We start from the raw sequence: 27,859 nt of genomic DNA, 5'->3' as shown, positions 1-27,859 counted from the left end.
TTTGACTTGCTCGGTGACACAATTTCTTGAAGGTTCAGATCATTAATAAACAATTAACTTTGTAATTTTCCTGTATTTCTAAATTTATTGTTCCATCAATACTGCGAGCTCACCTGGTACAGATAGAACATCACAAGACTATCTGTTCTGCTGTATTAAATAATTTCTTCGAGATTTAACATCCTGAGATTATCTCATAAAATACTTTTAGAGGGCTACAAGTGGAAAATAAAGTCCAAATCATGATGCTCCCTCTACCATACTTCACTACTGGGGATGTTAAAGCTCCACAATTCCCAATTCTCCTCAGTCTTAGTCTCCTTCATTCGACTGTGACTTTAAGCTTCAAACTATGTGGGGTGGAACAAATAAAATGAAGTTCCTCTTTTAAATGCCAAAATCGAGGATTCTTGCTTTGATTTTGTACATTTAAAGCAATGAACTGGGTACTTCATTTGGTACTTTCTAAACATCTGTTCTGTATTGTGACCCTGTTAATAATATCTTTTTGTTAACACAATGCATTTTCTCTCCTCTCATCTCTCAGATGCAATAACAGGACGCAGTGTGCTGTTGTGGCTGGACCAGATGTGTTTCCTGACCCATGCCCAGGAACCTACAAATATCTGGAGGTCCAATACGAATGTGTACCCTACAGTATGTATTCCACAGTCTTCACCCAGTCTTAAGCTCTTCTGAATGCTCTTGACCGCCATCGTTTCCTCTTAACAATGGTGACTCATCTGCAACTCAGTCATTAGCATGCTAGCACAGCTCCAAATGTTCAAAAATACCACAAACGTGTCATCCATGCTCTAAAGATAAGAAGCCACCAGTGGATGTGTTAGGATAATGGCTGCAATCCATCCAAGAGAAAAAAATAAAGAAATAAAAAAAATGGAAAAACAACATCTAGGGCGGAGTTTACAAGATGTTCATTTAATATAAAAATGCTAGCTGACATAAAAAGAATGAAAAAAAAAAAAAGATCAGTCTGTACATTGAGTTTTGTTCTATTTAAAATAGATTGTTACTGAGCAGACTGGTAATTCCACAGTAAAAATCCAGGCACAAAGTGGGTAAACAGGAAAATTATTTCAGATAAATGTGAATATCTACTTACATATGATACTGTTACTGAAAGATAAAACAAACCAAAAAAATAAAAACAACTAAATATTTAATTTTCTTATCTGGTATCATACTTGTCACACTTCCTCCCACCAGTCCTCCCAGTTCGCAGCACTTTCATATCTTTGAGGAATCATGTCTGAACATGTCAAGTCTCACAAGCATCACAGCAAGGGAGGCAGCTTGGCTTTCATCAAAATGAAACATGCTTGTTTTTTTCAGTTCAGTGCAGCTCGCTGGACCCCAGCAAATGCTCAACTACTCAGGCATCTCTGATGGGGGGGAAATATGAATGATTTAATTATTGCAGCAGGTGAAAAACATTTCCAGCCTGGGTGGAACTTAAGTGGAAACATTCAGTAAGGGAAGGATCATTATAGGGTGACAGGATGAGCATGTGGAGAGGAAATCCAGGTGAGGTTTGGGGAAGTGGCCTGGATTTTTTTTTTTTTTTCTTATGACCTTTTGTATTACTTTATTATAACTTTTCAGTGAAACATAAAAGCCTTAGTTACTTTGCCTGCAAAAAATCCTGATATCCTCCTCTGAAGTAACATAAAACACATTTAGAAACATACGTCACATTCCTGGGTGTTTAGGTGTGTGGGCTGCAGCTGCTGGATTGAAGCGAATTTGAGTAATTCAAAATCAAATCAAACCCATCTTCCTAACATTTGATGCCCTTACATGGCTCCCTCAGAAGTCTGCCTTCTCGCAGCTTTCATGTTTTGATGTGAGAACCCTTTTTACCTGTAATCCAACACTGGCAAATGGCTCTTTTATTCCTGACTCCCTGCAATATGCACATTGTACTGTTTTAGCCACCCTGTGTCTTTCAAGGTGTCCTGCAGTGGACAGCTTTGATCAGTCCACTTATTTTGGTCCATAAAAGTTCCCGTCATGCTCTGCTGTGATCTTCGACCTTGTGTCCTAATATATCCTCATGCAGATGTCCTGTGGTATATCCTGTTGGAAAAAAAGGGAACTTTTTGTTCCATTTGCTCAGATTTATTTATTTATTTATTTATTTATTTTTTACATCACTGCAGTGTTTTCACATTTTCCTTTCTGCCATTTTCCAACACGATCATCTCAAACAGACACTCATTTATTTTATTTGTGTGTTATTGTAGTAGCACTTTGGTTGCCTTTCAATATGAGCTCAGCTATTATAAAAAATATTAATTAAAACACAGCAAACCAGTGGTTAGATACACACATTAATCACATGTAACCATCTAAAAAGTATTTTCTCCAGCTTGACTCCTACACGCACAACAGTTTTTCTTTTTCTCAAAATACCAATCAAAGTTTACAGATTTGAAGGTATTGAGCGCAAAACCACTGAGTCTAGCTGATCTGTGTGTGACACAAACTCGGTGTTCACACTAAAAAGATCCAACACATCTGTGCTCTAAGAGCTGGTTCGATTGCTACCCCACATACATACACACCTTTTCCAATACGTCTCCCTATCTGAGCAGTTTCACGTGCGGCGCCATTATAATCAGCCAATATTTGCTACCTTAACACAATACTATCTACATTGGGAATCAACAAGATAGCTGTGTAGCATGTATGTTTTTTGGTGCACAGAGTTATATGGATACTTGCTGAGACTACATCTAGTGTAAGGCATCTTTTGATAATGTTTTTACACATTATCTCTGACAAATAAACTAATAAATTATGTAAACAACTGGATTGGAATGTCATCCATCCATCCATTCTCCGTCATTTATCTGGGGTCGGGTCGTGGGGGCAGCAGCCTAAGCAGGGAAGCCCACACTTCCTTCTCCCCAGCCACATCTGCCAACTCTGCGCTGGGGATCCCAAGGTGTTCCCAGGCCAGCCGAGAGATATAATTCCTCCAGCATGTCCTAGGTCTCCTCCCGCGGGGACATGCCCGGAACACCTCATGAGGGAGGTGTCCAGGTAACTCTGGATGCCTGAGCCCCCTCAACTGGCTCCTCTTGATGCGGAGGAGCAGCAGCTCTACTCTGAGCCCCACCCGGATGACCAAGCTCCTCACCAAATCTCTAAGGGAGAGCCCAGCCACCCTGCGGGGGAAACTCATTTCAGCCATCTGTATGACCCACAGCTCCTGACCATAGGTGAGGGTAGGAACGTAGATCGACTGGTAAATCGAGAGCTTTGCCTTCTGGCTCAGCTCCTTCTTCACCACGACAGAGTCTGCATTACTGCAGACGCCGCACCGATCCGTCTGTCGATCTCGCACTCCATCCTTCCCTCACGCGTGAACAAGACCCCGAGATATTTAAACTCCTCCACTTGAGGCAGGACCTCACTCCCGACCCGGAGAGGGCAATCCACCCTATTCCGGCTGAAGACCATGGTCTCAGATTTGGAGGTGCTGATTCTCATCCCAGCCGCCTCATACTCGGCTGCGAATTGCTCAAGTGAGAGTTGGAGATCACAGCAAGATGATGCTAACAGGACCACGTCATCTGCAAAAAGCAGAGACCCAATCCTGAGGTGACCAAACCGGATCCCCTCAACACCTCGGCTGCACCTAGAAATTCTGTCCATATAAGTTATGAACAGAATCGGTGATAAAGGGCAGCCTTGGCGGAGTCCAACCCTCACTGGAAACAAGTCCGACTTTCTGCCGGCAATGCGGACCAAGCTCTGACACCTGTCGTACAGGGACCGGACAGCTTGTACAAGGGGTTGGGTACCCCCTACTCCCAGAGTACCCCCTTAAGGAGCCCCTAGAGGACACTGTCAAACGCATTCTCCAGGTCCACAAAGCACATGTAGACTGGTTGGGCAAACTCCCATGCCCCTTGGAATTGCATTCCAATTAAGTCGTTGGCTACCGAAGATGTTTTTGATGTCTTTTGCACTTTTTCTATATGGCTGATTTGTCCAGACATGCATCAAAAAGGCCCCAACATGATGTGAATCCGCGCACCTGAAGGACAACCCAACCCACGCACCATGCCAAATCAGTTTACCACATTCTGCAGTCTTGACAGAGGAGGCACAATGCCCTGAAACGCACAGGGCTCTTTGCTATAACAATGCCTGGCAGCCAATGAGTTATTCAGATTTGGATTAGATTCAAATTTATACACTGCCCCTAACCCCGCCCCCACCCAAAAAAAAAATTAACTAAAGTAAATAGATGACATGATTGTGTATGGATGATGTCAACAGATGCATCCTGTGGTTGTGGAAATGATGTTAGTTTACCAAAGAAGGGTTATATCACATTCTCCAAGCCGAGAAAAAATTTAAGGCAATCATAGAAACTACTAGATTAACTACCAGACAATTAAACTGGTTTCTGACTGGTCCAATATAAACCAAAAGGGTCTACTTTATTTCTACCTGAACACACTGTTATACTGTTTTCCAGTTTTAACCCATCCGGTTTCCATCGTTGTTATACTGTTATATATTTCTTCTCCACCTGCAGCCATTTTAAGGTTATATTGAGGTACAAACAACCTGACTCCAGTATGGAAACAAAGTTTTCAGGGTTTTCTGTTCTGTGACACAATGCAACATTCGTCTGAGCAGAAGGGAAGTTGGAATTCTTCCATACACATGGAAAAAAAGGGAGTTTCCTCACAGTCTTGCCTCATAGCCTTTCCCTTAGCAGTGAACTTGACTAATAAATGCAATTAAGAAAAAAAAAAGGGTAAAATGAAAACATTATCCCCATAATCTTGGAGAATAGTCTGGCAGTTTAATTGCTATAATAATCAGACCTCTTATTAGAGCTCCATAAGGGAGGACAGTAGGTCACTATGTGTGTGACTAAACTAAAGATCTATTTAGTTGGTATTGTTTTGGAAAATAAATAATGGCCTATGTATTAATATTAAAGAGGCCACATAGCTATCAAAGTATAAAGTCAATCCATCACTGTAGCTGGATTTGTTTAGGTTCTTTAGGGTAGGATGTGACTTTATTCACATGTACCCATTTTTTTTTGGCTTAAAATCTGTCACATGGCTGCATATTTGCTTTGTGCAAAGTATAGATAAAGACAGTTTTTTAGTTTTCAACACAAGCCTCCTTACCAAGTTCTTGAGACCATCCATAGGATTTGAATGTTTTAATAAGAGACAGCTACCCATGACTTTAGTAGAGTCTTCTTGAGTCTTTATTTCACTGACAAGCTCTCCATCTCACTTCTAATGCTTTTTTTTTCTTCCAAGTCTTTCTCACTTTCACTCACATTTTGTCCTTTAAATGCTCTCCCTGCCCTCCTCCCCCACTTTCATCCCTTCCACTATATCCCTTTATTTGCTGTTCCTCTGTTCACTCACTCCACAGCCTCATCTGCCCCTCCCCCCTTCTCGACCACCTTCACTGACAGCTTTTATCTGTATTCTGCTTAGGGAGTCTCTTTTTTTTTTTTCCTTTTAGGATGAATTACTGCTCTCCTCTCCATATCTTCATAAGCCAGCGTGGTTGTACAATCAGATCCGCCATTATCAATGGCAGAGGGAGTATGCTAAATCGATAGACACATACCGTAGATACAATATTGATTTCATTAATTTGCTATTTGATCCGCTCCATCAGTTGTAATGGAAAGGAAAAAAAAAAAAAAAAAAATTACAATTACTGCTAAGAGTGCCGGCGTTTGCCTGGGCTTTTGTGGCAGTGTCAGCACACAAGGCAATCCATCATATTTCAATTTGGGCTGCTGTCTGAATAATTATTTGATATGAGCTGTGAATTTCTTTGTGAGGGAATAGTATCAAGTTCAACAATGAGAGAGGTAAAGCGACAGTCATAGGAGCTGAAACAATTAAAAAGAACTGATGCATATTGCTTTGGAAAAAGTATGCATGCAATTCGTTAAATCTAATGGAACAGGCTTGTCTAAAGTCAGAATGGAGTTGAATGAACATCAGGAGGCTCTTGTCATTTGAGTTGCCAGAAGATTCTTTTAGCTTTGCACCAATGCCAGTTTGTGCATGCTCCCCCATGCACTTTACAAATTAGTAACGCCACCTTTGGGTAGAATTGATGTGCTGACCCTTGATGATGACTCATAAACATGACTGTGCTCCAATCGCTGACATCTGTCTCCTCCCCGCCCTCTCACCTTGACTTTCCACGGTTCAGTGAAGAGATGCGTGTCTATTCTCTTAGTGGCTTATTAAAACCTCTCTTCCTCACTTGTTCCATCTTTCTTTTAGTGTAACTTTCACTCTAACAGCTCCTCCCAAAGGTCGAGCTGATAAGAGGTCAACACAACTGTGTCTCCCTTCTACTCAGCCAGTGTTCTTCCTCAGCAGTAATGAAGCACTTAGATCCCCTCGGCGGCCCCTCAAACTCTCGGACCTGTCACACAAGACAGCGCTTTCAGACCTGCGTCGCCATGCTCTGCTGTTGCAGGAGTTTTTCCTTTTTATTTTTCCCCTTTATTTTATTTCTGTTTTTCACTTGCTGAGAGCTTGTGCTTACCTTTACTGTCCCCCTCCCCCAACACAAAGCACCTTCCTTTAGTAATTAGTTGTACCTCACTGTTGTTTCCATGGCAAATTAACTGATTCAGTCCAAGCGAGTGGTCCAAAAGATGAGGTGGTGTATAATTACATGCCCTTTTCATGGGAACATCTTTTGTTCCATCCACTTTTCAGAACTGACACTTGAGTGTATGTGGCACACGAGGTGAAGGGGAAGTAAGACAGAAAAGCAGAGACAAGAAGAGAGTGGAAGAACAAAGGAAGAAAACCTGCTGGTGTCTGTTGCTATACATAAGCCACTAGTTCCCCCCACTGTTTGTAGCTAATAAGGACAATGTAAAATCCTGTCTCGCACAGTGGGATCCAACTCAGCCCTGTCAGATATTGCTCGCACTTTGGAAGCTAAGCCAGAGTGAATAATCATGCAATCAATTCTCAGATTTGTACAGAACGGTGTAATCTGGAGCTCATGCTTCATAGAAAGTGCTGATGTAATTTGCCATGTTTTCATTTTATTTTCTAGCTAACCTAATTTGGTTTAATTTATTTAGCTAATAATAACACGCCTAACAGGTTTAGGTGGCCCTGTTTGAATGTTAAAGTAGATTGTTTTGGCAAGTTTAGCTCAGCACCTGCTACCAGTCTCTGTGCTCCTCTGCTGGCAGGTAAAAGCGTGATGCTTTTCACATGGTTATCACTCACAATAGAATGCGGGCATAATGCAGGGTGATTACAGGGTCCTGTCTGAAGTGGTCACACCTAAACTGAGCCCCACCTGTTTGACCAGAAAAGGATTTCATGGATTTTATGTGAACACTGGGTCTGAGAGTGTTGTGATGTTGTCATGTCATAAAACACAGCTGGAGGTGAATACCTGTTGAAATCTTGCTTTATTCTTTATTAAGCCAAGAAAAGTTAAATAAAACTTTCACTGAGAACAACATTTTAATGTATAACCCTCTGAATATGGGAGCCATCCTGTGGTTTATGACTCCTTTGTCCTCTAGGTAGAGAAGTTAGCATTGATTTAGGCTGGAGTCAACTTTTTTAACTTTTTTAACCTTTTGACAAATTCTTAGTCATTTGCACTCTTATTTAATCTGGCAATAACCTAATATTTTAATTGTATCTTTCTAGTTTTCTCCATGTTTGGTGCCCAGGTTGTTGCGACACAATGATTGAATGTGAGAGAAAATAAAATACAGTTACCACTGTGATCCTTCCCTGCTAATTTATGCTCAAAATAATTAGTGTGACAGGGCCTAACCACAGGTATGTAACCTCAGTCATTGCATTCAAGCTGATTTTGCTTGAATGAAAAGTCCACAATAATATGTTTAGTCATTACACCAAGCTCTGACAGAGCGGTCATTGATCACAGGAGTCATGTTAGCTAGCTAGCTCATTAGCATAGCCTAATCTTCCGCATTATGACTGCCCCCAATGTTGTGTCACACATACACTTGCGCACACATTTATATTTCTTTATTTGAAACTTAACCATCACAATATACCTTAGACCTAACCTTAATCCAGTTCTGACTGAACGGCTAAAACTCCTTTTGACCGTAAAACAGATCTTTGAAACTTGCGAACCCTAGCATTTTAGTTTGTGTTAAGATTTTAGACCCTAAGATTATAGAAACATACATTAACATACCTTTACATTTTGCAACATTCAAGTGGTTTCATAGGTTTTAATCAGGCACTCATTTTGCCTATTTACTGGGCCAGTTACAGCAGATGTACAGTAGATAACTGCACATCTGCAGTTCATTAAAAACAATATGACTCAGTTATGTATAAACGCATACCTCTGATTATTGATCTTAGGCTTAGTTTTTCAGTCAACCTCAGGGTTCTACCTTACACAGTCAAGTCTTTCAGACTTTGATAATATAATGGGCACTTCTTGATAACTTGATCACTTCATTCAATATTATCAGTAATTCTACTTGGTTGATTGTTTGGAAGCTCAGTGGTTTTTGCCCTTGAGTTTTCCAATCCACGTTCATTACATCTAGCATGGCAGTCAGCTCCGTGACAGCAGATACATCACAAAACCACACCCTTTTCCCTCTCCACTGAAATGCCACTGAGCATTACCCTGCTTGTTCACACACCTTTTTTCTTTTTTCCTTTTCTTCCCACCTGAATGACCCGCTTCACTTCTTCCCATGTGTGAAGGGGGCCTCTAAAGCCGACTCATCACTCAGTGACAGCTGACCACTCCCCAGCCCACGCAGCATGCTTTGATGACTGTGACTTTATGTCACATATTTCACACACACCACATACAAGGTAGTGCTGTGGCCTTAATTTGCAGTGATCCTGTATTTAAGTGTGCTGTGGAGAAAAGTCTTACTATGTATTGGGTTTCATCCTATACAATGGATCCAACCAATTAAAAGTTGCTTTTTTCCCTGTAGATGCTTCTGTCACTGTGACATCATTACTTTGTAATGGTTTACTAGGACACTTGAAAAGAACTTAGAGGCTTTTTATATTAACAACAGTTCGGCCTTAACTATCAATTATGATCATTATCAACTTTTTGAACAGAAATGACAAAAACATTGCTTTGACTGTCATATCTATTAATATTCATTTTAAATATTGACAATTAATCACAATTAGAATATAATATATGTGCCATAGTATGTAGGGACTGAAGACTATAGGTTTGTTTTGATTGTATATTTCTACCTTTGAGGGAAAATTTATTATCCAACTTATTAACAGTTTAAAAGCGTTATTGTATTTCGTAGAATACACTTCTTTTTGTTCTTTGTTTATTTATCCCCCCCCTAAAAAAAAACAAACAAACAAACAAACAAAACAAAATAATTAAGAAGTCAACACACCACTTCAAGCTTATTCGATTCTTCCATGGTGACCTGCTGTGGGATCCCCTGTAGTTGGGGCCTTGGTTTGTTTGCTGCTCTCAGCTCTGCTGGTGTCGGGCTGATAAGTCAACATTTTGTATCCAGCATTGCTTTTTTACATGTTATGGTAGTTAAAGAAGATGGTGACTTAGATGTTGATGATAATTATGCTGACTATATTAAGTAGTAGTATGAGTATTACTATTAGTATTGTTATTACCAATGTTGGCATGTAACTATTATAAAGCAGTAACATGGGTACTGATATAAAAATTTGACATAATCATAAGGTTAAAGAGTTCATTTTCACAATGAATATTAACATAATTAATGTAAAGAAGTTTGTATTTTGTTACACGACACAGCAAAAGAAACATGTTTGTTCTTGTTGGACTGGGAATAGATCTGAGTTGGAGTGATCTGAGAGACAGGCCAGCTAATAGGCTGTTTAAATGCTGTGCAGTGTTGACCCATTAAACCACCAATGTACGCTGCCTGAGCGGTAGCACAGACCACATATGATGTTTGTTCTTAGATTTTATATTGATTTGATCTGCAGAAAAACCTCAGTTTAATCAGACTTTAACATTAGAATCAGTCCTCTGGTCAGTTTAGGTAGTTTTATATGATCTGGTAGCTATGTAATTATAAGCCTGGCACAAAAACTTGTGACATTTTTCTTTTGGTTTTGGTCCATTTTTCCCCCCTTTAATATGTTTTCATTATACTCAATCGAAAGGCCTTATTAAGACACCTTTACTGCATGATATATAGGTTTTATATATATATATATATATATATATATATATATATATATATATATATATATATATATATATATATATATATATATATATATATATACACACATATATATGATATATATACATATATATATATATATATATATATATATATATATATATATATATATATATATATATATATATATATATATATATATATATATATATGATATAAAGCCTTTTTAATATTTTTTTTTTTTCACTGTCTGGAACCTCAGTCGTGAGTTGAGGATCCATTTGCAGCCTTTACATCGTGGCACGTACTTATGCGGTCACTTTTTGCAGTGGGATGGCAACTTATTCCTCAACCAGGAGTTGTTTAAAGTCAATTCAATTCAATTCAATTCAACTTTATTTATATAGCGTCAAATCACGGCAATGCCATCTCAAGACGCTTTACAGACAGAGGGGAAAACATAATGAAGGCCAATTCATAATAGCCTATATAAGGAAACCAACAGATTGAGTTGAGTCCAACTCAATCTCCCATCCTGAGCAAGCACACTGGCAACAGTGGGAAGGAAAAAACTCCCTTTTAACAGGAAGGAAACCTCCGGCAGAACCCGGCTCAGGACAGGCAGCCATCTGCCTCTGCTGTGTGGGGGGAAGAGGACAGAAAGACAACAGACAACAGGAACTGCTACTCCCGGCCAGGGAGACCGGCTGAGACAGGAGACATACATGTTAATGATGCAACACTGTTATGGGGGGGAGGGGGGGGGGGGGGGGGGGGGGGGGGGGGGGGGGGGGGGGGGGGGGGGGGGGGAGAAAGAAGCTCAGTGTATCAGGAAATGTCCCTCAGCAGTCTAAACCTATAGCAGCATAACTAAGGGATGCTAACCATCCCTAGCTATAGGACTTCTGAAAAAGATAAGTCTTCAGCCTAGTCTTAAAGGTGGGGAGGGTGTCTGCTTCCCTAACACTAACTGAGAGCTTATTCCATAAGAGAGGGGCCTGATAACCAAAGGCTCTGCCTCCTGCTCGGCTCTTTGAGACTCTAGGAACCACAAGTAAGCCTGCAGTCTGCGAACAAAGTACTCTGCTTGGTATATAAGGAACAATGAGGTCTTTGATATATAGTGGTGCCTGGTTGTGGAGGGCTTTATATGTAAGGAGAAGGATTTTAAATTCTATTCTAGATTCAACAGGCAGCCAATGAAGAGAGGCTAAAACTGGAGAAATATGATCTCTCATGCTGGTTCTGGTCAGGACTCTGGATGCAGAATTCTGGATCAGCTGAAGGGTGAACGGAAGTCAACCAGTGTGGTTGGGTTTGATGCTTTAGGTCATACAACATGTACCAAGCCTGACTCATTCTGGTTGAGGTCTGGACTCCATTTCTTCCATCCTGCCCACAGTTGAATTTTAGAGGTACTCTAGGATGATCCTGGCTTCATGGCAGATAACCTTGTCATACTACAGGAGGTCAGATTGGAGATATGGGATTACCACTGACTCTGTAATCATATTCCAATATGTGTGTCAATCTGTTAAATGCTAATCTGGGTTCAGTCATACTTACTGGCAGGCACACCCTTTGTAAAACTGTACTGCGAGAAATAGGAGAATATTACATGGGATTTTAGCACATTTTTAGGAGTGCCCTGCATATTTGTTTAGCTGTGTTGCTCATTTTAAAGGGAGTAGGATCTTTACAAACCATATCTTAGTGCTCAACCTTTCCAGTGTTATATAATGCAACACATATTGGTATTATCAAATGTGAGAACTAATCATCATAATTATCATTATCTTAACCGCTTAGTCTGATGAAGGGTCACAGGGAAGCTGGAGCCTATCCCAGCAGTCTTTAGGCGAAAGACAGGGTACACCCTGTACAGGTTGCCAGTCCATCACGGGGCAAGAACTAATCAATAAAACAGAAATTGTTTTGTGGTCAGAATCAGGTTGCAATTCAGTTATATTTTACCCCATTACATTTTGGATATCTTATCTTTATTATTGCAATGCCTTGCATTTAGTAAGATTGTTTCCCACATTTTATTACAATGCAGTTTTAAGAAAATTAGCTGATTTTATCACTACAACTTAAAAATGTTTATGTAAGAAGGGCAACAAAAGTGCACTATCTTAATATAGACGATAGCTGTTGCTACAGACAGGATTAACACTCCTACAGAAAAAAAGATGCTTTCCCAGTTGAGAGGCAATACAAGTGCATGGTTAAGCAGTGATTACCAAAGTGGATAAATGGCTGTGATAAAGGGGTGAATCTGGACATGTGGAAACTGCTTTCCCCCACTAATAGCTAAATAAGCTGCTGCAATCTATCAGATTCTAGTTTTCGAGCAGCTGCTCTATTATTCACTAACATACAGCATCCAGGATCCTCCCTGCTTTCTCTCAGATGGACAAAAAAAAATTCTGAGCAAATGTTTTACAAGCTAGCGAAATGTTTATAAATGCTTCCATTCATGTAACACAAGCAAAGATTTTATTTTAGCATTGCCGCAGACACAAAGACACCCAAGCACTAATTTCAGAACGTCTTGTTGGGGTGCCAAGTGTTGAGGATACAGCACTAATTAGAGATCAGTCTCCTCAGGGGTTCTCTGTTTTTAACAATTACCCAGCTAAGTGTGGCTCTTCTTATGTTATTTTTTTTTTTCGTTACTTTTATTTTGACTTAGTTGAGTGTGTACAGCCATCCACCATGTGGAACAGCTGTTCATATCATCCCTCATCAATATTTCACCCCCATCTCTCTGTGTTTTTCTCTGTAATTTTAAGGTCGTTGCAAAGCTCGACATATTTTAGGTGGTGCAATTAGGTTATTTCTGCTCCAGTTGCTGCTATACACCACTAAAATGTATTTAATTGTGCTTTTTCCTGGATTCCACTTGCCTTGTCTCTCTCTCTCTCTCTCTCTCTCTCTCTCTCTCTCTCTCTCTCTCTCTCTCTCTCGCTCGCTCGCTGTTGGTCAGTCCCACGTGGAAAGTAGGCTGGGCCATTGCCAAGTCCTTGCACCTGTCCCTCAAAGAGAGGAAAACACACACCCAGACACACACAAAAAAGAAGCATGCACACAGACAGCATCCTGCATTGTCAAGGTTATAAGATAGCATAGCTGCTTCCCTGCAGGAGGGAGCAAGAAAGCAATGGAGACAGAAAGGAGACGCTATAGGGAGGAGATTGAATAAGTAGCACGAGGGAGCACAAAAAGAGCAGACAAGTGGCTGAAAGAAAAAGAGAGCTGTTGAGAAATGGAACCTGTAATGACGGTATGGGAGTCTTGTGCATGCTGACCGAGGAGAATGATAGGACCAGGGGAAAAAAAAATAAGAGGGACTGAAGAGGAAATTTAGAGAAAGAGAGATGGTAGCTCGTCAAAACCTCCCCCATCCTTAGGCACATGCTATTCAAAGCCCTGTAATCTGTGTCATTAATTAAAAAGCTGATAGGATGGAGTTAAGGAGTTTCTCATTCTGCAACTCCTTCGTTGAGACAGAGGGACGGAAGAGAAGAGGAAAAGTGTGTGGTTGTGGAGGGGGAGGGGTTATCACAAAAAATATTGCTGCCATTCCGTCATGAATCTCTATTAGTGGCTAATGATACCATTCTGATACCTCTCAGCCATTAGTGTGAAATTGGGAAGCATTAATTATTCAAATCAAAATCCATACAGCTGCCACTCACATGACGGGATCGGAGCTAGTGGCAGCTAAAGGTCTCTATTGTTAGCAGCCTGGCACGTGTCTTATGAAGGAAGTGGGCTGCATTGTAGCACTGCAACTGAAGCTGTAGCTGTTGTATTAAAAGGCTTTTATGATGCTAAAGTGTTTCAGCATCGTCTGCCTATCATATTTCCAAACCTAAAAAAAATGCTTGAGGATCAAAGCTGTTTCCTTTTGCCCTTTTGGAAAAAAAGGAACAAAAGTTTCTTTTTAAGTCATTCTTGCATGTCGCCGGTTGCCTTTTAAATCATCTGTGACAGCTTGTTCATTTAGTTGAGCTTCAGAACCAGCCACGCTGCTCTTTTCCTGTGTTTGGCAAGCTGCACCAAACAAAAAGCCAGGCTGCTACAAGCTTCGTGCACACAATTCATTGAGTAATTGTTTTGCCCAAACTTGATGCCAGGTTTTGGCTAAAGAATGTATTCAGTAAAAATTGGCCAGATGTGTGTTTAAGTCTTGCAAAAGTAAACTAACCTGGATGAGATTCTTATGAAGTATTTATCTATTGGTGTATAAGGTTCCCTGATCAGTGTGGTTTTGTATCACTGGACTGATTGAAGTGTATTAAACAATGGGAGTAACTCCAAACTGCTGTAGTGGAGCTTCGAAGTGGACAAACGATAAGACTAGAACGATAAACGACAAACGATAAGAGAGAAAATGGACTTCATCATCTGCAAATCCCAAGTGGCTTTTCCTCTTTTGGTTGGCTTTGGCAGCTTCAGCTGGTCATCTCATTTCTTCTGAGAAAATGCTGCCAGCAGTTGGTGACTTGAAGTTGTCTCCAACTGGTCTCTCCATAGCAAAAGAACAGTGAAATCTTTTCTCACATCACGTAACGGTTTTCACAGATCAGCTAATAAATGAGTGCTATGATTTCCCAAATAATGAATTCAAGCCAAAAACTGTGCATTGTGGAGCTTTAAGAGCTGTTTGCACAATTATTTCTTTACATTCTGATATTTTTCTTTCAAACAGAAAATAAATGTTGTATGATCTGATTATTTATTATCATAATCCAATTATGTCTGTGTCACATGGATCAACAGTGTTTTTAGACATTTTCTAAATGAGCCGACCACAAGTAATAAGCTGTCATATTTTAGCAATTATAAAAACAGAAATTCTTATGAAGGAGGCCAAAATGCCTGATTTTTTAAATGCAGTTTGAGGCATTTTCGGTTAACTGTCAGTACAAGGGATGATGTTTGTTGAATGGAACTCATTAACGTGACTCTGAAAGGCCTAGTTTTTGCGATGGAAAGAGATGGAACCCTTTCACCAATGCAGGAACAGCTCTGATATTACTTGTATTTTTCGTCTTGTATTTGTGCGCGTAAATCTAAAAATTTCCAAAGCTGAAGGGGCACAGGAGAAGACAAGGAGGAGAAGGAGAAAGAGAAGGAAGAGATGAAAGAGCTAAGTGCTTTTTAGTGACTCAGTGACAGCCATGACCAAAATCGTATTAAGGTCACAATGGAGGTGGTGGGGTGGAGTAAAGAAGCTTTTTCAAATAAATCAATTCTCCGTCTCTGCTTTTCCCGCTGCTCCTCTTGTATCGGCAGCGGAGTAAATGTGGAAATCCAAAGCAGACATCGCAGGTATATCTGTCTGTGGTGAAACATGAGTAGACACGACATGAGCAAATTACTTTGAGTGTACTGACGGGTGACCTTGTTGCATCCCCCAGCATCTTCCGGTCAAGCGAAAGAGCCACATGCTGGACTAAAGCCCGGGGAGTGCTGTATTTCCTTGTCAGGGATTTCATCCACATCCTTTACTCCCTTCGCACACCATCTCCCCCGGTGATTGCGTCGTATACTACTTCTCACATCCCGACCGCTAATGCCTTTTTTTATAGATCATTACCCACTTCTCCCCTCGCCACTGTTAGCGACCGCTCAATCAGAAAAAAGCCCTGTGGTCCCTGTTGTGTGGCCGTTGGTCATGGGAAGCGAGGAGGCTTCGATCAGCCGTTTTACTTTGATTTGATGTATCGGGCTTTGCATACAGCTCTGTGTTGTTGGTAAATCAGAGTTGCCAGTAATGGTGAGTCACACTTTGCCCTGAGCAACTGTTGCGCAAGCTATGGACTTGTTGTGTTATTGCGACAGCTCGAATGTTTGCCGTTAATGAGGTGCTGTGCTCTACCCAGCATATCAGTTTATGATCTGACAAACAAACAACGTGCTGAAAGCCTCTATCCATTATTTCCCCCTTTCCCCCTTCGCCTGTCACCTCTATCCCTCTTCCTCCCTATATCATTGGCTCACTGCCTTGCATTGATATTGTTCTCCTCTAATAACTTTCCCATCTTTCAAAATTTACCCTGCCCGCCCCTACCCACTGACCTCCATACCTCACTCTGCTGCACTCTTTATTTGGAGGAGAGAACCCTTGTAAGCCCTGGTAACAGAGGTTAATCCTCTCTTATTAGAAGCAGGATTACTGCAGGGAGAGAGACAGGAACAGGCATGCTGGGTGGATGCTAACCCCAACCTCAAAAGTGGGAGAGTGACAAAATGCCATGACTGACCTAAGAGGCTTGTCTAAAGTGGAGGTGATATATAGAGTGGAGATTTAACAGTCTCCGTAGGTTTTGATAGGCCTTCAGTTTACTCAATGAGGTGTAGCTTCACACAGAACGCCACGCAGGTGTCCCCACAGAAACTTGCTTTTTGTTAATATATGGGGGTTATAAAGATAAGAAAAATTAAGCATATATATATATATATATATATATATATATATATATATATATATATATATATATATTCATACATTTTATTGGATTTTATTGAGTGTGTTTGCAGTCTCTCGGGAGCAGTGCTGGTTTCCAGTCCTACTGCTACAGGCATCGAGGACCTGCATGCTTTACTTTAGTCATTTAGCATCTACTAAATGACTGTAGAAGAGAATAGAATTTAGTTGCAACAGTCTGTCGGTAAAGGAGTTCTGTGGTTCTTGCCCAACGCCTCAACTGGTGGACCCAAGGGGTCCTAGCACAGAGCTGTTCTGACATGGGATGCCCCAGTACAGTCAAGCCAGCAATAGATGGAAGCGTCAGATCAACCAACTTCCATCACTGATGAATAGATCCAATTTTACTTTTACAAGTCATTCTCTGTCACAGAATTGCATATAACTGTGGCCCCTCTCTAGGTGTCTTGTGATCCATTTCAATCAAAAAATCATCTTGTCATCTTGAGAAAACAGTTTTTTTGTCTTGAACTGAAGTGGTTACCAGTGTTTACCTGTAAGCAGCCACATTGGGATATTCTTTTATGGTTTTACAGAAGGTCTTGCTCAATTCATACATTCCCATCACAGAGCAACCACTCAAAAACAAACAAACAATCAAACAAAAACATACAAAGATGCTAACTATAATAGTTAAAAAAAAAGTACAATTAATCCAATTTAAGATTTGATTAACCACCGTGTTTCTTTTCCAGCAGGCTCATGTGTGACACAGTGTGCTCTCCTTTCCTGAAGCCAATGATTAAACATTTAATGTGTCTCCTCCACTAACACCATGTTGCTCTTGTTCTTTTGTGTGACTGTGAAATAAATGCTGTTCTTACATCATTAATCTGTTATTTTTTCTTTCCTTCCTTCTCCTTTTCTCCCCCCTTTCATGCCTAAACATAGAAGTGGAACAAAAAGGTAACTAAATGTCAACAACTCTTCCTTCACCTCCATCCTCCATTTTCATCTGTGCTTAGATTGTCTGGTGACGGGTGGCTGCAGCAAGTTTCTGCCACAATTTAGGTTCATGTTCATTGTGTGCTCCGTTGGTGTGTTTCAATATGTAATTCATGGGGAAAATTAAATTGTTCAAAAACACAGCCAAAGGGGGAAAGAAAAAATATTTTTTTCCTCCCCCTTTTAAAAAAAAAACCAAAACAAAACAAAACAAAACCTTTTTCATGTACATACAGCACCATTTGAATAATTCATTGAACCCTCTCCTTCGTCTCTTGTTCATCACCTGAATTAGATAGACAGGTGTTGACATAGCTGCATATATTGTCATACCTGTGGGTGAAAAGCCATTAAAACATTCTCCCTGATGATATCCCATAACACTGGGACACATTTTTATTCCCTGCAATAACTGGAAAATTTGTCCAGCTCTGCTTTATCAGCTGGATAATATTAAAGCAGAAAGCTACACAGGTTGATCAATAGCTTGTCCAATAAGCTGTCAGCATTTTTCAAATGGCTCTAATATGATGATGACTATAACCTTCAGGGACTTGGATGTCAATACTCGAGATAGATAATTGCACTTTCAATCTTACATTATCAGCATTGTAAGATGCTAAAACACATATGCTAAAACTTCACTTGTGCCTCCAAAGCTCTGTGTTTGCAAGGTCATCGTCTCTATGAAGTGAGAATGCTTCGATAGTCGGATATTAAAAATAAAAGCATGAAACCAGAATTAAGAGGGAAGCTTGAAGGGCCTTGCAATACATTTTAGTTTTTAGTAGTTATTAATTAATGGCATAACTGAAATCTGTGGGAAGGAGAGTGAGCGATGAAGGTGACGCGGGAGAGCTCCGCTGCTGCTGTAGCAGTTTGTAAAAATTCCCCATGAAAGCCATGATTGTACAGCTTCTCTAATATCTTTTATTCACTCCTCCATCTTTGCTCTCACATCCTTTAAAAAGCACATTTTCACCACCTCCATAGAGCCCAGTGTGCTGTCAGTACAAAGCTTACCTGCTCTGACCTTGTACCCCAGCACATCTTGTTTTCCAACCACAGAAATGGTTCTCGTAGCATTTAGTGGAGCAAACGCTGAGATACCTGCCGAGGCTTGGTGTCACTGGGATGCATCTCAGCACATTTTCACCTGACGGTAGACAACATGTTTAATCTTGGGAGATTACAATGGAAAGAAGCCTCTGTTTTTGCTGTCTCTTTCTCCTCCTTTCCCCGGGAGCACGCAGCTTCTGACTCTCGACGGATCTGCGGCTTGAACCTGTCAGCGCTCTGTCAGGCTGCTGCCCCATTACAGTAAAAAGAGCCTTCTTACACACACATTGTGTTTCATTTCTAAAGCAGTCTGGGTGAAAACCTGTGGAAATTGGAAAAATGTCATGACTCCTTGCATTGCTCCTTTTGTTCCTATTTATGTTTCTCTTTCATTTGGCAGAAATCTGCTTTTCTTCTGACATATTATCTGTTTTTCATGTTAAGTATTATCTCTATACAGTTAACCTACTATGACTTTGTAGTCTTTGTCATTGTGAATTCAAATGTCATCTTTTTAGAAAGAGAAAAACATGTAATTGCTTCAGTCTGCAATAATCAATAGTTAACTGGAATTGGGTTTTGCAGATGGTACTTACAACTGAGCTGCTTTAGCTTTATCAGATTTAAGTACAAACCAGTTTACATATAATTAGTTTATTTTGCGTGGGACTGTAAATCACGACAAAGATTAAAAATGTCATGTCCGTGAAATAATGGAATGGCAGATACAATATAGATGATGTCATTTCTGTTCTTCTTTCTCTCTCCTGACTTCTTTTCATTTTGCAGAAGGGGCTGCCTTAGCCAATAATCGCAATGGGGCCATTTATCAAAATTTTGATTGTATGTGTTTAATTTGATTTATTTAGGACTGTCATTTGGATGTATAAATGAAGACTTTTTTTTATGTATTTATGTGAGCAGAGGCTGTAGTGAAAAAGAAGAAAAACATAGTGATGTGTGTATTTATGAGTTCCTGGCAGATTTGGTAAGCTTAAAAAAAAAAAAAAAAAGCATCCCTGGTCTACATTAAGTCGGAAGAGATAACCCACTGAGTTTAGTCTCCCCACCCTACAAACAGTTTGTTCAGCGACATTGTAGATAATTGCCTTCAGGGTCAGAGACCAGCTGAATTAGAAATATCTTCTCTGCTGCAAACTGTAACCTGCAATAAGTAACTGAAACTCCCCAAATAATACTGGTAGATGATTCATATGAGCAACATTTGGCAATAACGGAGTGCGAGATTGTGTTTCGGGTATTGTTTGGGTTCTAGTAAATTCCAGTTTCTGTAGTTTGTAAAACATCTAATGAACTCCATCAGTAATATTATTTTTATGCAAATTATCTCAGCGTACAAATTGAATCTGAATATACCAACAGTGATGAAGAAGTTGAGTATCAGCATCCTTGTCTTTCTTGCAGAACACTATATTGCAGATTTATCTGAAGCTACTGTCTCTATTCACTTTTTTAATACCTGCCAATGTAACTCTGTAATTGTCTTTCCCCATTTTTGGCTCCTCAGTATTCCTGTGCCCAGGGCTTCTTCGCAGGGTGTACCAGAGTGAGCACCTCTTTGAATCAGACCACCAGTCCGGAGCCTGGTGCAAAGATCCTCTCCAAGCCTCCGATAAGATCTACTACATGCCTTGGACACCCTACCGGACAGACACCTTGACCGAATACTCTTCGAAGGAAGATTTTATCGCTGGAAGGCCCACAACGACCTACAAGCTCCCACATCGGGTTGACGGAACAGGCTTTGTGGTCTACGATGGGGCTCTCTTCTTCAACAAGGAGCGTACGCGCAACATCGTCAAGTTTGACCTCCGAACTCGTATTAAAAGCGGAGAGGCCATCATAGCTAACGCCAACTATCACGACACATCTCCATACCGTTGGGGAGGAAAATCAGACATCGACTTGGCAGTAGATGAAAATGGACTTTGGGTAATTTACGCCACTGAGCAAAACAATGGACGGATTGTTATCAGTCAGCTCAATCCTTACACGCTGCGTGTGGAGGGGACCTGGGACACGACTTACGACAAACGCTCAGCATCCAATGCCTTTATGATATGTGGGATCCTGTATGTGGTGAAGTCGGTATATGAGGATGACGACAACGAAGCAACAGGAAACAAGATAGACTACATCTACAACACAGAACTAAGTAAAGATGGGTTTCTGGACATCCCTTTCCCCAACTCTTATCAGTACATTGCTGCTGTGGATTATAACCCTAGGGACAACTTGCTGTATGTTTGGAACAATTACCACGTTGTCAAATATTCGCTGGACTTTGGAGCATTGGACAACAGACTCGGTAAGACGAACTTTATACAGTATTTCTTACATAATAACTCCTATATAATGTGTACAAGTAGTGTCTCAGAATGATGCTAATGAAAAGCACATCACATACTTTTGATTATTACCTCTGGATTGGGGTGAAACACAGTTTAAATTAATTTAATGTTTTCATTGGGACAGTATCAAAGTTTTGTCTCTTTCCAGAGATTAACATAAATTTTTACATTAATTTCATCCACTTACATTTTTTGTTTTACTGCAGCCAAATCTATATCCCCAGAGAATTACCCCTATTTTACTACATATCTCTGTCAGTAAATTTTTTTCCCACCATCTGCAGTAGTCCACTGACATGAGTGGGATTTTTACTGTTTTCCCATATGGATTCATAAATTTACCTGAAGTGGCTCATTTAATCTGCTGCCAGTCAGTTTAGGTCCAAACAATGCCAGAAAAGAAACAGCATGGTGTTTGTTCTTGATGGTTTTGTTGTGTGGGATATATAGGACAGTCTAGCAAGGAGAGTTTTTGCACTTCTAGTAATGGACTTCAAAAACATGTGTAAAACCTCTAGTCCTTTGAGCATGTGTGGGCCTGTGACAGTTAGGAGATGCTGTTTAACTTGTTACCTCTTCATTTAAAAAAATTACCACATAAAAGCAAGAAGGCAAAGCATAGATACTGAAACTATATCCATATAAGAGGCTTGCCAAGTTGCTAGAGAAAAGTGTTTGCATTTCATATGTCTAGAAAGCAGGAATAGATGTCGCCCCAGTGTTTCTCAGCCAAAACATTTTGGATGTCTCCTCCATGTTGTCAAACAGGGAATGTTCAATGTTTTGAAAGGCTGCATGCCAAAGCCTGATCTTTTTCAACCCTTTTTTTTTTTTTTTCTTCACTCCACATCATACACCCATTCTATAAACTGGCTTCATCTACTCAGGGTCACAAAGAGCTGGAGTCACACCAGCTGCCATTACTTGCAAGTACATCACAGGCTTACATATCACTATGCACCTGTTAACATAACAGAGATGTCTATAATCTATGGTAAGGTAACCCCAGACTGTGGACAAACTGAATAAAGCACAAGGAAGATAAGCAAAATCCAGACTGAAAACCCCCAGTTAAGGAATCTGAAACCTTCTTACTGGGACATGACAACGCTACCAAGCTTTAAATGACAGATGTGAAGGTGGTGTGTATTCCGTGGGTTTTATAAAGGTGAAAAGTGGTTCACATGAGTTGACAGTTTGCAAGCTGACAGTTCAACAACCCCTCTTAGCACCAGTTTCATGTGTTTTTCATGTCTCATGTGACAAAATTGCTTTAGATATCAAACTTAAGTTTTAAAAATCTTTAATATTGTGAAATCTTTCTGACTAAGAGACTATTTATACCCCCTGTATTTTAGCCACAAGCTGAAATTCTTTACTGCTGCTGCTAAAGAAAAAAGGTTCTGCGCACAGACAACTTCTTAAAACTCATTAGAAAAGTCTTAATTTCTCCACCCCATTGTTCTTTTATATATATATATATATATATTGGTGCTAGCTGGAAAGCATATAACGGGGAAAAAAAGAACCTGTTTTGACACACCAAGGTAATTCTTTGCGCCATCTCATCAACAGCTCTAGTCAAAAATGTCACAAGTTATTTGACTGTGAAATCTGCACTTCTGCCTTCTCCTCTGGAGCTTTTTCTTCCTTCTGCTTGCCAGGTGAATTCATTTCCCTCAGCCAACTGCTACTTTTCCTCAAATCTTTTTGGCACAGAGTTCCACATCCACACACTCCATAATATATTCATTTGTTCAATAACCATGTTTACGGTGTCTGGTTTTGAAGATGTAAAGCTACACATAACATAATTTGTTGTAGTTAAGGATGAGTGAAATGGTGTTGTTATGTGCTTTCTGGATTGAGAAATCCTTTGCTGTTTAGCTATGATACAATGGCCCTACAAACTCATGGACACACACACACACATGCACTCGATATTAGACTTCCCTGTATAAGTATTTGGCTGCTCTTGCAGAATATGCTGTACTCCAAAGGAGCCTGCTGCATGAATATAGATAGTAAATGTTGCATTAAGTGGATGGATGGAGTCAGAGATTGGATTGATAAGACATTAATGTTGACTGAATGGACCCAAGAATAATGAACCTTCTTGTTTGATTGACTTCCAGACTTATTGTGAGGAAAGCAAATATATTCAGTTATAGTTAGACATTTGCTACACGCATCTCTCTTGAGTTGCCTAATTCTGATATAGCTGAGCAATTACAACCAAATTGTTTGAATCACCATCATAGCACTACTTCTCTGAACACAAATGAGTCTGCATTTGTGGCTGCATCATGTTTGTTTGTTTGATTTGTTTGCAACTCCACTGAGAATGAGAAGCGATTGGAGAGCAAGACGAGGCGGGGGCAAACTGCAAACATCAAAAAATCGTAACGGAGAAGAGTAGAACATAGTGACATGGAAACATGTCTGCGGATATTCAAAAGAGATTTCAGGAGGCGACTGATGTTATCAGTTTGAGTTTTTAAAGTCTTTTCAGTGAGTCAGCATCCCAGAACACCAAAGCCAGTGTAGCATTTTTTTTCTCCCTTTGCTCCCAGCATGAGCTTCTGAAATTTGATGCAGTGTCATGATCACAGCGCCTGTTAACACTCACAGAAAGGTGTCGGTCTCTGATCGGGCTAACACTAGCTCATTTCCACTCGTGCCTCCAATCCCATGAGCATGCCTGACCTGCCACACCAGTGGAGCATGGTATATGAGCAACGGAGCGGCAGAGATGAGGCCAGGTCTCGCAGGTGGGTCCAGTACTCAACCACAAAGGCCAAGGAACAGCACATGCTACTGGGCATTTGGCAGGATAAGCATAATGATATGTGCATTTGATGACAACATATGCGGACAAGCAACAAACAACTGTTACTTTATCAAAACCTCTCCATTTTTTAAGCCCTACCCAAGAAATAATGATAAAAAATATATCTTAATGAAAGAGAATTGCTATTTTTCAAGGACAGATGATCTATGCTTCCATGACAACCCCATTGATGATTAGTTTATGTGAATTTATGATTAAAAAAAAAAAAGAGCTTACAAGTGTCTACTAGTTTCTTTCCACTTTTCATGTTAGATTGAGTGCAGAGTTTGCAAGGACGACCAAAATAAATTGGCCCATCACCATTTAAAGGCATAAAAGAAGATAACACATGAATGAAACATGCATGGCAATGATTACAAATCTCACAATGACCTCTTTGGTGGATGCGAAGTCTCTGACTGTTGAGGAAATTCATTCTGACTCAGCTGTCCATGACCCAGTTCTCCATATTCACCTTTTCCATTATTTCCCTCACCTTTTCTGTCCCCATGCTTCAGCTCAGTCATGTCCTCCATGGAGAATCGCCTGAATTAAATTGTTACAGAACATGAAAGCGTGCTATCCAGCAAGCTGAAGAGCTGTCAATACTTCAAGTGGTGCAAATGATTGGAAAAAAATATCCAATTTTCCAGCAATCAGTAACTCTTGTCATCTGAACATTTTTCTTACCATATTTTTTGGATGATGATGCTTTAATGAAAATGAATTTCAATCAGCAGTAGATCTGCTGTTATTCATGTTCTACACCTTAATCGCATGCTCAGGCAATGCATGCTCCCCTAATACTGTCTTATAGCTCGAATTCTTTATAAACTATAACCTTTTTCAGAATGGGTTCAGTATTTACTCACCTTTGATAAAAAGAGATTAAAAAAAAAAAAAATCAGAATCTGTGCTTACTCTCACCTTTCTAGCTGAAGTGAAAAGACCAGGGTCTGCTGTTAGTCTTATAAAAGGGGTAAGACAGTGATACAAATATAGGAAATAACTCATGAGTGCACAAAATCATTTCTGAACAGCTTTTCATGTAGTTACTGTATTTAAAAAAAAAAGGAAGCCAATGTGCATGTGCCCTACACCTTGCGCCATATAACATAGTTTTATAAACATAGTTAACATATATAAACATAGTTTTTGTAAAAACAAAATTGACTTTAATCTAAATCTAAGAGGCACGCACACTTTTCCTTACTTGTATAAAAAAACATTTTTATGCAAGCACATGGGTATTTCTGGTAGTTTAAATGACCCAAATTATGATTCCACGAACAAGCTGCAGCTCAGTGTGTGTATGTTGTTTCTCAGGCAGCCTGATCCTCCTGTATTGCTTGGTTACCAAAGCAAGACGGCCATGGCTTAATGTACAGGCTTAAAGCAACATTACACGTGTGTACAAAGCTGTGGGTGAAGCCCATTTTCCCAGTACAGTTTGTCACTGGTCAGAATCATGGATAAACTACAGATGAATTAGTTGTCTTCTGTATATTTGAGCTTACTCTTTTTTTAGCCTTTGTGTTGAGGCATTTGGCTAAAATCTTTATACGTTCTGCTTCAGTGGAAAATAAATTACACTTTGACACCAGCTTCTTCCATCCTCAACGTTCCTCTGAGTTTCCACTTGATAGAATAACTTCTGTCTTGCGTGCTGCAATGAGCAGAAGGTGCAATGACTTCACCGGACTGAAGAGATGAGAATTTGCTTGTTTTTCCCATCACCATCCCATCATTACAGATGCCGTCTGTATTGCTAATATGCTGTTGTAATACAAGACACCAAGCTGCTGTTCTGCCAGTCTGCATGTGCCAACTCTTGCCAATCTTCGCAATTTGTCTGATATTTCCTTTCTAATGGACTTTCAGATGAGTAATGTTTTCTCCCATCATTCAGATCCCATTCTGTTGAGGTCTCTGTGTGGCTCTCTGTTCGTCTCGTATTTCAGTCAGACAACCAGTTATCCTCTGTTGTGGAATAATTCTTTTGTTGAGTCAGAACTGGTTGATTGGACAGGGCACAGTTGGTGTCATAGATACATTCATGGTCTCGCCATCCTGTAATTTTGCCACATGTTGCCATCTGGCAAGGGCACGGTGCCAGCTCTGTTGGCCTGGAGGGAGCGGCAAATGTGGCATCCCGACCTTCACACCGAAACAGCTGATGTTTTGGATGCTCTGGTCCAACTTGGCTCGATTTGGAAGTGCCTGACACATGCTAAATTGATTAAGACTGTCTAAGCGGGAAATACGGGTTGGCAGAGTCAGTGTAGAAAATCTGAATCTGACTCATGCTCTTAAAAGCACAAACTGTTGTCCTTTTGGTTGTATTGTTTCAAAAGGACAGCAGGCTTGCTTCCCTGTAGCTATTTATTGGCTATTTATTGAGCTGTGTGGTTGTCATCAGTTTCTCCTCGTTGCAACGTTTTAAAGAATATACAGTTCAGAGTAATGAAAACCGAATGTATCTATCCTCCAAAATCAAGCCCTTTTGATGCTGAGGCTTAGGAATGTAGGCTACATGCTTATTTTCAGGCTTTGCAAATGTCACATGCCTGCTACACTATATGCAGAAGGCAATTTTTCTTCAAGCGAAAGCGCAAGGTTTTGGATTAGAGCTGGGCATGATTTTCCTTGAGCACATGCACACACAGAAACACATGCACAAGTGCTCCTCACAGAAAATCTTTAATGATGCGACACAATAGGCCTCTGTTAGTAATGCAGCTTTAGATTTTTTTCTTTTCTTTTTTAGCATGAAAACAGGCAGCTCTTTGTTGGGAAAAGGATCTTTGAGCCTTCGTTCCCTTTGTAGGAAAAAATGTAATATTGTTATACATAATCATTGTGACCTTATTTGTGCTGGCTTACTTTCTTTCTAATGAGGAATTTGAATGAAACCGTTTTTTCATTTTGCACTGACTTACTTACGTTTTGAGTGTTTGACAATGAGGCATGCATTCTCTGCAATACCCCATTATGTATTGTGCAATTTTGGCTAGTATTTTTATCCTCCTCACTGGCCATCCATCACTGGCTTTAGCTGCTCTGCCTTGATCCAGGAATCATATGAAGATCACCTGTGTAGTGAGGTAATTGGCAAGCAATACCTCAAGAAAGCCAACACCCAGTTCATCTCTCTTGGAATGTACAAAAGTAGGGGAAAAGCAGAAAAGGATTGTTAGTTATTGGGGAATTAGTGGGGATTATGTAACAGAAGTGTATTTGTTCCTACCTCTGGATTTGTTTTAGTGGGTAAAGCCAAAAGCCAGATTTGTTCTTCCGCTCTGTTTTCTTTCACTCATTTGTCTAAATACACCTAATGTCTCATCCAAGTTGTCACCTTAGCCAATCAGCTGGTGTCTGTGCTGTCGAAGTAGAGTGGAGCTGATGTTATAATGCAGTGCGTAGGATCTTCCTCTCCTACTACTTTATTTTTGTACTCCTGATGTGTGTGTGTGTGTGTGTGAATGTTTGTGTGTGAATTTGGCAACCAGTTTCTCTCAAGCCCCAAAAACTGCCACATTAAATTTAACAGGGTTGGTTGCACACACGCTCAAAGTGATTTATTTTGACCAATCAGCCAGGCGAATCTGAGCAGAGACCTCTAAAGCATCTTTAAGTCTCTTTATCACCGTAGTCAGAGTTTTTCCGCACAGCTCTGCCCCATCCATTTGGCCCATTCTGCAGTTGGTAGAAAGTCTTTTCAAAAGGCTAACTCTAGGTTTTCTTGGCAAATTGCGAGACCCCAGAGCATTACATTTCCCTCCTTAGTGATTCTGAAATCCCCTTCGTGTTCCTGGGTAGATTTGACAATATTTGGCCTTGGCAGTAGCCTGAAAGACTCGACTTTGGGCCGTAAGAGCAAAAACTAATTAAACTATTCGTTCTTCCATCCTAAAGTCTTTTTT

General features: G+C 40.2%; 1 protein-coding gene across 1 annotated transcript in view; it reads left to right on the top strand.

Annotated features, from left to right (window-relative positions):
* Window positions 1–27,859, top strand: part of LOC306769484 (adhesion G protein-coupled receptor L3) — a gene marked incomplete at its 3' end in the record, with an annotated part of 146,393 nt that overhangs the window by 34,446 nt on the left and 84,088 nt on the right. Inside the window, exons 2-4 of the mRNA XM_079258100.1 lie at window positions 548–657; window positions 17,622–17,636; window positions 20,263–21,063. Of these exons, the coding sequence (XP_079114226.1) occupies window positions 548–657; window positions 17,622–17,636; window positions 20,263–21,063 (926 nt within the window). The remainder of the gene's footprint in view (window positions 1–547; window positions 658–17,621; window positions 17,637–20,262; window positions 21,064–27,859) is intronic.

The sequence above is a fragment of the Telmatherina bonti genome (genome assembly GCF_933228915.1).
Source record: "Telmatherina bonti genome assembly, chromosome: 18".
NCBI lineage: Eukaryota > Metazoa > Chordata > Actinopteri > Atheriniformes > Telmatherinidae > Telmatherina > Telmatherina bonti.
This window is presented reverse-complemented; position numbering and strand designations above follow the sequence as displayed.